Source organism: Hemitrygon akajei, unplaced genomic scaffold (genome assembly GCF_048418815.1).
Source record: "Hemitrygon akajei unplaced genomic scaffold, sHemAka1.3 Scf000050, whole genome shotgun sequence".
In the NCBI taxonomy this organism is placed as follows: domain Eukaryota; kingdom Metazoa; phylum Chordata; class Chondrichthyes; order Myliobatiformes; family Dasyatidae; genus Hemitrygon; species Hemitrygon akajei.
The window spans coordinates 975,433-987,903 of NW_027331936.1; the positions used below are offsets into that span (position 1 = coordinate 975,433).

General features: G+C 43.5%; 1 protein-coding gene across 1 annotated transcript; it reads right to left on the reverse strand.

Moving 5' to 3' along the window:
- Window positions 1–562: 562 nt before the first annotated feature.
- On the reverse strand, window positions 563–8,091 carry LOC140721064 (uncharacterized). Its single transcript, XM_073035927.1, has 2 exons — window positions 8,068–8,091; window positions 563–2,979 (listed from the first exon to the last, which is right to left on the reverse strand). The coding sequence occupies exon 2, from the start codon at window positions 2,576–2,578 to the stop codon at window positions 1,271–1,273; it is 1,308 nt and encodes a 435-aa protein (XP_072892028.1). The 5' UTR covers window positions 2,579–2,979; window positions 8,068–8,091; the 3' UTR covers window positions 563–1,270.
- Window positions 8,092–12,471: the final 4,380 nt, after the last annotated feature.

The window sequence follows — 12,471 nt, forward strand, 5'->3', positions numbered from 1 at the left end:
AATTCATTCTTTTTTGCTTTTCCTAATGCTTCAGGGGTTTGGCGCTTCCAGACATATATAAATATCCATTGCTGCTGATTTCCATACACAAATAAATCAAAAGGGATTTTCCCCAATCAGATTGATAATTATTTGATCAATAAGCCCCCAAATTTGTTCATATCCCAGACGCAGGCCCCAATTTTGTTATGAACCATAATGCTTTAGAAACAAACCAGCAGCAATAGACTACACCTGGAGTCCAGTTTTGATGATAAAACCACTGTCTTTATTTGTAACTACTTATAAAATTGTAACTTAAACAATTTAATCAAAAGTTTAGTGTTATGTGTATAAATGTGTGTAAATATAACTCCCAAACTACTGAGCTCGGGGGAAACAAGGCTTTGAGTCTTGAGATGGTAAAGTTCAGTTCATCCACAGAATAGGTGATCAGAGAGAGATAGTTGTAATCCAGGGTAAATGTCGAGAGAAGGCAATTATGTCGAATTCCACAGGTTCCACGGCAGTAAAATGAGAGAACAGTCGCTGTAGATTTTATCCATCGTTCCAAATCCACATACAAATTATCACCGAAAGCGAATTGTCACAAGAGGTATCGTCGTCACACCCAGGAAAGGGTAAGACATAAGTGGTCTCCACAGGATACGCCAAATCCGATCCAAACCTATGGATCAGACGAGGTGACAACCACACATTCGATATACGGTGAATTGATAATTAACCTGCCCTTGTGGGCATAGGAAATTTCTGAAAAATGACCCTTGGCCACGAGCTCCCTGGTTTCGATCCTTCCATTTTTCCTCCATCTCCGTCTGACTCTGAGCGTCCATGTCCTCGGTTAAAACTAAACAAGCTGCAAGTCAAACTGATTCACCTTCTTAACCTCACACTTTCTCTCTAAAAATGACAGTCCACAGCAAACGAAACCTAGGGATTCATAACAAAGGCCACTCCCTGTTGTGATCTGACTGGTGTGCCAGTAGTTGAGATGACTGATTGAATCCTATCCCACATTCTGAGCAGGTGAACAGCTTCTCCCAGTGTGAACTCGCTGATGTCTCTGTAGGTAGGATGACTCAGTGAACCCCTTCCCACAGACTGAGCAGGTGAATGGCTTCTCCCCAGTGTGAACGCTCTGATGTACCTTCAGTTTAGATGAGGTAGTGAATCCTTTCCCGCACAGTGAGCAGGTGAACGGCTTCTCTCCAGTGTGAACTCACTGGTGCACCAGTAGGTTGGATGACTGAGTGAATCACTTCCCACAGACTCAGAAGGTGAATGGCTTCTCCCCAGTATGAACTGACTGGTGTGCCAGTAGTTGGGATGACCGAGTGAAACTCTTCCCACAGTCTGAGCAGGTGAACGGCTTCCCCCCAATGTGAACTTGCTGATGACTCTGTAGGTGGGATGACTGAGTGAATCCCTTCCCACAGACTGAGCAGGTGAACGGCTTCTCCCCAGTGTGAATTCGCTGATGTCTCTGTAGGTTAAATGACTCAGTGAATCTCTTCCCACAGACTGAGCAGGTGAACAGCTTCTCCCCAGTGTGAACTCGCTGGTGTCTCTGTAGGTTGGATGACTCAGTGAATCCCTTCCCACAGACTGAGCAGGTGAATGGCCTCTCCCCAGTGTGAACTCGCTGATGTCTCTGTAGGTAGGATGACTCAGTGAATCCCTTCTCACAGACTGAACAGGTGAATGGCTTCTCCCCAGTGTGAACTCGCTGATGTCTCTGTAGGTTGGATGAATCAGTGAATCTCTTCCCACAGACTGAGCAGGTGAACGGCTTCTCCCCCGTGTGAAATCGCTGATGACTCTGTAGGCTGGATGACTCAGTGAATCTCTTCCCACAGACTGAGCAGGTGAACGGCCTCTCCCCAGTGTGAAATCGCTGATGTCTCTGTAGGCTGGATGACTCAGTGAATCTCTTCCCACAGACTAAGCAGGTGAACGGCTTCTCCCCAGTGTGAACTCTCTGATGACTCTGTAGTCTGAATGACTGAGTGAATCCCCTCCCACAGACTGAGCAGGTGAATGGCCTCTCCCCAGTGTGATCTCGCTGATGTACCAGTAGGTTGGATGATGCAGTGAATCTCTTCCCACAGACAGAGCAGGTGAATGGCTTCTCCCCGGTGTGAACTCGCTGATGGACCAGTAGGCGGGATGACAGTGTGAATCCCTTCCCACATTCTGAGCAGGTGAACGGCTTTTCTCCAGTGTGAACAAACTGGTGTGCCAGTAGTTGGGATGACCAAGTGAATCTCTTCCCACAGACAGAGCAGGTGAACGGCTTCTCCCCGGTGTGAACTCGCTGATGTACCAGTAGGTGGGATGACACAGTGAATCTCCTTCCACATTCTGAGCAGGTGAACGGCTTCTCTCCAGTGTGAACTCGCTGATGACTCTGTAGGTTGGATGACTCAGTGAATCCCTTCCCACAGGCTGAGCAAGTGAACGGCTTCTCCCCAGTGTGAACTCGCTGATGGCTCAGTAGGTGGGATGACTGAGTGTATCCCTTCCCACAGACTATGCAGGTGAACGGCCGCCCCCTGGTGTGAAGTCGCTGGTGAGCCATTATATCAGATAACCGAGAGAATCCCTTCCCCGAAATTCAGCAGATGACAGCCTGTGCCCAGTGTGATCTAACTGATTGGTGTGTCCACAGGTGGGATGACCAACAGAATCATTTCCCACACACAGAATGGCCTTGCCCAGTGTGAACCTGCTGATGTACCTTCAGTTGAGATAACCGAGTGAATCCATTCCCACTGTCTGAGCAGGTGAAAGGCCTTTCTCCTGTGTAAAATGACGGGCGTGCCAGTTGGTCAAATGACCAAGTGAATCCCCCCCCCAGTCTGAGCAGGAAGGATGGTCGATTGAATTCCTTGCTCCACTTCTTAAATATCTAGACAGAGACAACAAAACTGGTGTGCCGTGTTTGAGCTTCCTGGAGACAAATTCCTTCTTGTTTTTAACCTGTAAAAAGATTTACAAAATCCATCAATGGGTGTAGGACAACATTTCAGATGAGATTACATGAGTTGCCAAGGATTGATCTGGTATCACACTGTTACAGTGAGGTCCTACCCAAGTTGGACAGAGAAATCATCTCCTGACTGGGCAGAGTGCTGGTATCTGGAATGACCATCACTTCCCTGATGCTCTTCCTGTCTCTATAAGAATGGGGCATTTCTGCCGTCTCCAATCTGTGACCTGGCTCAGTTTGACTCTCCATTGGTATTATTCCCTGCTCCTGCTGAGCAGCATGGGTGCCTGGCCCCACAGTAACTGAAACAGTATCACACAAATAGTCTTTCTTGACGTGCAACTGGGATGTTCTCTTATGTATTATTAACTTAAAGTGCCACAATTTTAACGCCATATAAAAAATTCCTGCTGAGATGAATGGTTGGTCCGCACAGCTGTTAAAAGGGCTTAGAGTGAATGTTTGTAATATTTCAGGTTCGTGTAGAAAAGTACAACACAGAAACAGGCCCTTTGGGCCATCTAGTTTGTGCTGAACTATTTAAATAGCCCACTCTCATATATCCCTACCATCCAGGTACCTACACGAACCTCTTAAATGTTGAAATTGAGCTCACATGCACCACTTGTGATGGCTGCTCATTCCAAACCCAGATGACCATCAGTGTGAAGAAGTTTCCCCTCATGTTCCCCTTAACATTTCACCTTTCACCCTTAACCAATGGCCATTGGTTGTAGTCCCACACCAATCAGTGGTAAAAGCCAGCTTGAATTTACACCTTCCCTTTAGTTGAATATACTCAAACGGCGCTTTCTAAATGGTCACCTATGTCGATGTCATTGATAGGTCGAATAAATGCTATAAAAATGGCTATTCTACCAAAATTTTATATATATTTCAAGCAGTTCCCTCTTTTGTTCCAAAAACATTATTTGATAAAATAGATTCTTTGATTTTATCTTATGTTTGGAATAATAAAGGCTCTAGAGTGAATAAACTTTTATTGCAAAAATCAAAAAAAGATGGAGGGCTGGCTTTACCAAACTTTAGATGTTATTATTGGGCAATTAATATTCGTTATATTACTTTTTGGATTTATGATACAGACGACCAAGATCGCCCTTCATGGTTACAGTTGGAGGAAAATCCAGTAATGGGGTTTTCGTTAGCTTCTTTATTAGGAGCTCCTCTTCCGTTTTCGTTCTCCAGAATAGGTAGACAAGCTCTTAACACTATTGTTAAACATACTTTTAAAATTTGGTTTCAATTTCATAGATTTTTTGAATTAAATTATTTTTTACTTTCTAGTAATGTTTATTCTAATTTCTTTTTTAAACCATCAACTTTGGATAAGGCTTTTTTAACATGGAAAATTAAGGGAATAAAGACTTTCTTAGATTTGTTTTTACAAGATTGTTTAATGTCTTTCTCACAGTTAATGGATAAATATGATATCTCTAATACACATTTTTTCAGGTATTTACAGGTTAGGAATTTCTTACATGATTTTTTACCGAATTACTCCTTGGCCTGCTCTTCAAATTTGGCTTACGTTATTTTTCAGTTTAAACCTTTTCAAAAACAATTAATAGCTATCATGTATAAACAGTTAATGAATGCTCACATGTCGCCTAATGATAGGGTTCAACGTACCTGGGAAGTAGAACTTCAACATTCACTTTCAGATAATCAACGGAGTAAAATTTATTACTTAGTCAATAATTCATCTATCTGGTCATGCTATATCTTAATTCAGTTTAACATAGTACATAGGGCTCATATGTCCAAAGATAAATTGGCGCATATTTTACCGAATATAAGCCCTATTTGAGACAGATGTAACACAGAAATGGCTACTTTAACTCATATGTTTTGGTCATGTGTAAGTTTAAATAATTTTTGGAGGAATGTGTTTGGAATATTATCTGAAGTTATAGATATGGATGTTTAACCTAATCCACTTACAGCAATTTTTGGGATTATTCCAGAGGAAGCAAGCAAAGTGTCTGCTTCCACCCAACATGTGATAGCTTTTTCAACTTTACCGGCTAGGAGAGCTATTTTGCTACATTGGAAAGAATCTAACCCACCTACTGTTTTCTATTGGCTCTCCTCCATTATGTCATGTCCAAGCTTGGAGAAAATTAGAAGCCGAACATTTGATACATCCTTTAATTTTGAACAAGCCTGGCGACCTTTTATTCAATATTTTCACATGATTTAAATTGATTTTTTTTTAATTCTCTTCGGGGAAAATCCTTATCCATGAAGGTTTGGAGATGACTGGAAGGATGTGTTTTTTTTCTCTCTGTTTTCTTTAATTTTATCCTCAATTGGACTGCCCAATCTTTCTTTTTCTTCCCTTTTTTTCTCTTTCTTTTTTTTGTTTTTTGTTTCAGTTTAGTTAGTGGGTTTTTTTCCTTATCAATAAAATCTCCAATCTTTTTTTATGATTATTATGAGTTATAGTTTTTTTTTGACCATTGTATATATAACAGGACAATATTTTACTTATTTGATTTTGATATTATATACTTTTTGTTTTTACTGTTGCTGTTTATATGTCTTTTATATTATCTACTTGTTAAACTCCTCTTCCGATTTGTATATTCTTTATTTGGAAATCAATAAAAAAGATTGAAAAATGAATTTACACCATCTATGCCCCTCTTTCACAATCAAATCTCCCCTCAATCTTCGACATTCCAAGGAATAAAGTCCTGAGAAGATGAACTGATCTCCAAAAGTCATGAAGTTAAAGATGAAACATTCTTTTCAACATTTTAAGCAAGATTAGAGTATTATTTTTGTTTTTACAATTTCAGAGTGGAAAAAAAAGGAAAGGAGCACCATGCAAAAGTTTGGGTACCCCAAGAGATTTGAGCTCTCAGATAACTGTTACCAAGGTCCAGCCCTTAATTAGCTTGTTAGAGCAATGGCTTGTTCAGTCTTTTTTTTTTATTAAACTTTTTTTATTGTGTTTTCAAGTAATTACAGTCTTCATTAGGAAAAGCCAGATGTTGCAAATTTCAAAGCTCTATAAATACCCTGACTCCACAAACTTTGTCCCAACAATCAGAGCCATGGGCTCCTCTAAGTCCTTGCCTAGCACTCTGAAAATTAAAATACATGATGCCCACGAAGCTGGAGAAGGCTATAAGAAGATAGCAAAGCGTTTTCAGGTAGCCATTCCCTTAGTTCGTAATGTAATTAAGAAATGCCAGTTAACAGGAACGGTGGAGGTCAAGTTGAGGCCTGGAAGACCAAGAAATCCTTCCGAGAGAACTGCTCATAGGATGACCAGAAAGGGAGATCAAAACCCCCGTTTGACTGCAAAAGACCTTCAGGAATATTTAGCCGACTGAAGTGGTGGTGCACTGTTCTACTGTGCAGGGACACCTACACAAATATGACTTTCATGGAAGAAACATCAGAAGAAAACCTTTCCTGTGCCCTCGCCACAAAATTCAGCTTCAGATATTTGCAAAGGAACATCTAAACAAGCCTTATGCATTTTGGAAACAAGTCCTCTGGACTGATGAAGTTAAAAAAGAACTATTTGGCTGCAATGAGCAAAGGTATGTTTGGAGAAAAAAGGGTGCAGAATTTCATGAAAAGAACACCTCTCCAACTGTTTAGCATGGGGGTAGATTGATCATGCTTTGGGCTTGTGTTGCAGCCAGTGACACGGGGAACATTTCACTGGTAGAGGGAAGACTGAAATCCATTCAATACCTGCAAATTCTGGAAGCAAACATCACACCGTCTGTAAAAAAGCTGAAAATTAAAAGAGGATGGCTTCTACAACAGGATAATCCTAAATGCACTTCAAAATCCACAATGGACTACCTCAGGAAGCGCAAGCTGAACATTTTGCCATGGACCTCACAGTCCCCCGACCCAAAAATCATCAAAAATCTGTGGATAGACCTCAAAAGAGCAGTGCATGCAAGACGGCCCAAGAATCTCACAGAACTAGAAGCCTTTTGCAAGGAAGAATGGGCAAAAATCCCCAAACAAGAATTGAAAGACTCTTCGCTGGCTACAGAAAGCATTTAGAAGTTGTGATACTTGCCAAAGGGGTTGCTACTAAGTACTGACCATGCAGGGTGCCCAAACTTTCACTTCAGGCCCTTTTCCTTTTTTATTATTTTGAAACTGTAAATGATGGATACAAAAGAGTAATCTTGCTTAAAATATTAAAGAGTGTGTCATCTTTAACTTTATGCCTTTTGGAAATCCGGTCTTTGTTTTACTCGCTTAGCTATTCACAGGAACAGAAAGGTGCCCAAGTTTTTGCATGTCACTGTATGTAATTTTCTTGCTAAATGATGCTTTAAAAAGTCGGACTTCCAAATATCACTCCCCTTCTTCCCACTTGCAAATTCTCCAGCAATTTTTGCATCACCACAATACACACAGGTAACACCAGTTTCTGTATTGGACATACATATTTCCCCTGAACCCTCCCTCAGGTGACTGACGGTGATGAACTTGGTGATGCCAATGAATATGAAGGGAAGGGCAGTAGTCTGCCTCATTGGAGTCTGGCACATTTGTGATCTGAAAGCTACTTGTTGCCCAGTGCAAAGTTGTTTGATATCATTATGTACCCAGACAGAATAGGTCAAAACATATCCTTACGTGTAGAAAACTCCAGAACAAGCAACACACACAAAATGCTGGAGGAACTCAGCAGGCCGGGCAACATCTATGGGAAAGAGTACTAATGCTGAGTTCCTCCGGCATTTTGTGTGAAATTCCTCCGGATTTCCAGCAGCTGCGGTTTTCTCTTGCTGCGGTTGGAGGCAGAACAAAGGTGATTTTCTCAACAGCTGATAGAAAGATTTTGTTCTCTTTTCTCCGAATTCCTAATCCTTGCATTCAGATTGCTCGAGCTCAGCTCTGTTTGTGAGATCTATCTGCTCCCATTCCGATTAGCCGGAAGCTGTCCGGGGCCCGTATACACATCGTGGGGCTCAGAGAGAGGAAAAAGACCTGCCTGTGCCGAGTTTGCGGGCTACAGTCTCCGGTTCTCACAGCAATTGTCACTCAATTAGAGTCGAAAAAACCCTTACCTTTCCGCTCCTCCCGACATTTTGTATACTGCGCGCATGCGTAGTTATCGGAGACGGCAGCAATCCTGTGCCTGCGCATTTGATCGGTGCTTCAAACAAAAGCGAAATTTTAATCGCGCGGCTTTATGGGTACTCACGGTGCCATTAAAAATTTCTGCAAGCTTCGGTTTCATGTCCATATCTTAGTTTTTTTTTGTGTGTAGAAAACTCAGCAGCTTTCTTAACGCAGAAAGCGGCTCCCATAAACGATACACTCAATATCAACAGGCATTTCGTGTATCTAATGCCAAAGTTCACTCCCCTTACAAATGCAGATGTGAAACAAAAGAGATTCTGCAGTTGCTGGAAATACAAAGGCGCACACACACACAATACTGAAGGAGCTCTGCAGTTCAGGCAGCAACTAAGCAGAGGAGTACACAGTCTAGACATGCTGAAGGGGCTCGGATTAAATGCTGCCCATTTATTCCTCTCCACATTTGCTGCCTGACTTGCTGATTACCTGCAATGTTTTGTAGAAATTAACCATTTTGTTTTTCAATTAACCAGTTTCCAAATGTTTCTCATCTTTCATTCATAGCCACATCTTGCTGATCTGGTTCCTCTTCCTCCTAATGCTCGTAACCTCCAGACCCCATCTCTTTCCAGAGCCCCAAAGCCCTGATTGGTGCTGGTAACTCTTTGGTTTCTGACTCTGCTCCACTGAAGATTCACTCGATAGTCTGCTGTCAGGCTTTAGAGGCGCATTGCAGCAACCCAGCTGTCTGAGACACAGTCCTTTGAAATTGGTGAAAATGACACAAAATTTGAAAAGAGCAGGGAAATAGGAGTTTAACCACCTTAGTCCAGAGCCCTGGGGAAGGTCAAATACTCAGCGAGATCATCGTGTTAATTAGCCTGGGGAAAATCATGCAGGAAATTCATGCAGGTGTACAAGATGATGAGCGGCATTGATCGTGTGAAAAGTCAGAGGCTTTTTTCCCCCCAGGGCTGAGATGGCTAACACGTGGGGGGGCATAGTTAAGGTGCTTGGAAGTAGTTCAAGGGAGATGTCAGAGATATATTTTTTATACAGATGGTGGTGGGTGTGTGGACTGCACTGCCAGCGACGGCGGTACAGACGGGTACAATTGAGTCTTTTAAGAGAATCTTAGAGAGGTACATGGAGCTTAGGAAAATAGAGGGTTCTGTCGTAGGGTAATTCTAGGCATTTTCTAGAGTTGGTTGCTGTGGGCCGAAGGGCCTGTAATTTGCTGCAGATTTCTCTGATTCTAAGAAATTCAAGGGAAATCTCTTCTCCCACGGAGTGGTGACAAGTTGCAACAGGGAGAGTGAGAGATAATTTTAAAAATACGGATATGGAACAGAAACCTGGGCAGAGAGCAGATAGACCGAGTGGCCTTTCTGGTGTACATTGTGAGTTTGGCAGTGACAGTAAGTACCTGCGACATGGGATTTGATACAGAATTGATTTATCTTTCACAGATCCACAATATTAAACGCCAGTGGGGCGCTGTCTTCTCCCGCATCTCCAACTCCACATTCAAGGATCGGTGGCATTCAAACGCTGGTAAAGGCAACACGTACAACACACTGGAGGAACTCAGCAGGTCGGGCAGCATCCATGAGAACGTTGTGTAGAGGGGGTTTCTTATTAGTATAAGAGGGTTTCTTCTTTGTGAGGGTTTATTTTTCTTTTTTGTTACTGCGTATGTTAATCAAATGGCTTCTTAGTTTTGTTATAAAAGAGTGCTGGAAGCTTGTTTGAGTTAAATTTACTGATAACGGGAATTGTATTCATTTGTTAACCAATTGGAATTAATGTTATTCTCTCTTCTGGGTCTGTAAGCTATTGTTGGCGGGCTTTTGGGGAGATCGCCGCGAGGGGGTGACAGAGAGAGAGGACACGATGCTGTAAACTGGGCGCGGAACGGACCCCGAGTGGGGGTCCGAGGCCAGGATGTTCGGCGAGGAGAGAAGACGAAGATAGATGTGCTTGGTTGATCACTTCGAGTGGTCCTGAGCTACGAGTCGAGGAGTTCGGAGGGGATCAAATAGTGGCCAGAAGACTTTGTTAATTGAGCTCCAACGGTTGTACACGAAGTGGTTTGGACTTTGATAAGTCTTGGCGCCTTTTCTTTATTTTCTTTTCCTTTATATATATTGTATCATTATTAATCACATAGTTCTAGTAATATCTATAAAGTGTTATCATTTAATCGCATATGGTGTACTGTCTATTATTATTTATTAAACCCAGAGTTTCGAGTTGCTTGGGAGGACTTGTGTAATAGCCACGGGCCGGTACCGAATTCAAACGAGAGCCGGTGGTGGTGCGGCCAGGGGCAAGTATCTGAGGGTGAGACCCTCTTAGTGGACGCTCCGAAATACCACGAGGGAGGGGAGTTGACCGCTGAAGATACCTCGGTGAGAGAGAGAGGTCGCGGCGACTGGGCCCTGAAGCCGTGGGAGACGAAGGCAGCGTGTGTGAGGAGTATAGTGCGCTGAAGAGGTGCACTGTCAGTGACCAGAGTACGGCCCTGAGGGCCGAAGAGGCGATGGCCTGTCTGAGTGGTGCGAAGTGGTTTAAGGAGCTGGATCTGAGGAGGGGATGTTGCCAGATCCCGATGAGCGAGGCCGACAAGGAGAAGACGGCCGTTATAGGTCCCCTAGGATTCTTGCGGTACGAAAAGATGCCAGAGGGCATATCCGGAGCCCTTGCAACCTTCCCGCGGGGCATGTGGAAGACCATGGGGGATGTGGAGGTGTCTGGAGTTTTGGCGTATGTGGATGTTCTCCTGGCATTTGGATTTGCCTCGGGAGAATCTGAAGCGAGACTGTTGCAGGAGCGACTGAGAACTAAAGAGCTAAAGCTTTCTCTGGACACGTGTCAGGTCTGGCGAAGGTCGCAGCTCGTGAGTGACTGTCTCTCCGGAATCAAGTTTGATGTGGAGATGGAGAGGCCAAATTCTCAGCAGAGACCGGAGAAAGAGATCCGGAATCAGTTGGAAGACCAAGAAAGTTATTTGATTAAGAGTAACAGCAAACCGAGAGCCCGGAGAGGGGAGTTTGAGGAGGTGAAGCAATTGCGGACAGATCTTGGAAGAGGGAAGCGGAAGTTTGAAGGGAAACTGAAGATGACCATCGACATTCCAAATGAAGTAGAAACCCTGAAGGTCGACCTTGAAGAAGTCATCAGGAAGGAAAAGCTGGAGATAAGTGCAGTGAATACAGAATTGTTGAGACTGTGGCGGGAGTTGGAGGAGCCAGAGGGGAAGCTGATGTCTCGATTGCGGGAGGCTGAAGAGGCTGGGGGAGCAGTGTAGGCCACGTGCTTCCGTTTGGAGAAGATCAAACAGCAGCTACCGATCGCAGAAGTGAGGAAGAATACGGATTCGAAGGATGATGCGCTGCATGTGTGGTACATGCTGCCTTTTGCTAACTTCCCCTCGATTGAGGAAGAGAACTTTAGCCCTTCTACCACTGAGTCAGGTGTAGTGGGGAGGGTTAGCTGTGGACAGCAGGGGGCTCAGAGTTGCAAGGAGTTATGAGTGAGAGATTGAGAGAGGAGTTGGCAAGCGGACTCGAGGTATTCCCGGTTGTGTCCGGGCCTGGAGGGTTTTGCTGAAGGGGTACGGAGGTCTCGGAGGGTTAAGGAACTCCCAGATAAGTTGACCTATGTAGCGCCTGAGGAACAGGGCGTGAGGTCTACTGTTTGTGCCTGGGTTAGGATGTGTATTGGCAGGAAGAGTTGGGGAGTTATTTAGAAGTCATGAGGACATGACTTTTATTTGGTGGGGGGAGAGTGTAAAGGGCGTTTCTTCTTTGTTACTCCGTCTGTTAATCAAAATGGCTTCTTTGTCTTGTTAAAAGTAAGAATGCTTCTTTGTTATAAAAGGGTGCTGGAAGCTTGTTTGGGTTAAAATTTACTGATAACGAGAATTGCATTCATTTGTTAACAAATTGGGATTAATGTTATTCTCTCTTCTGGGTCTGTAAGCTAGCTTTGGCGGGCTTTCCGAGGGGATGAGGGAGAGAGGACGCGATGCTGTAAGCTGGGTGACGGAACCGAGGCCAGGTTGTAGATGTACATCTGTACAAAAATGACAGGAACAATATAAATGGACCGTAAGCAATGGCTACAACCGCGATAGCGCAGGGATCTACCTGCAAATTAACTGTGATTGTGCAGGTAACTCATTGCATTAGTTTCCATTCAATAGTACCGATTACAGAAACAACATACCATCTCGATTTCAGACAAAACCTAGGTTCAGCAGCAGATTCTATTGGTGCCAGATATTGTTACAATCAGAAACTATTTCTGCCCAATCAATTCTAAGTGCTGACTATAGACAGCGCAATGCGACAGATTATGCGAACACAGGGCAGGGCCTTTCTGTG

Excerpts from the sequence above, each read along its gene's own strand:
- LOC140721064 (XM_073035927.1), bottom strand. The coding sequence starts at position 2,578 with ATGGCTCACCAGCGACTTCACACCAGGGGGCGGCCGTTCACCTGCATA.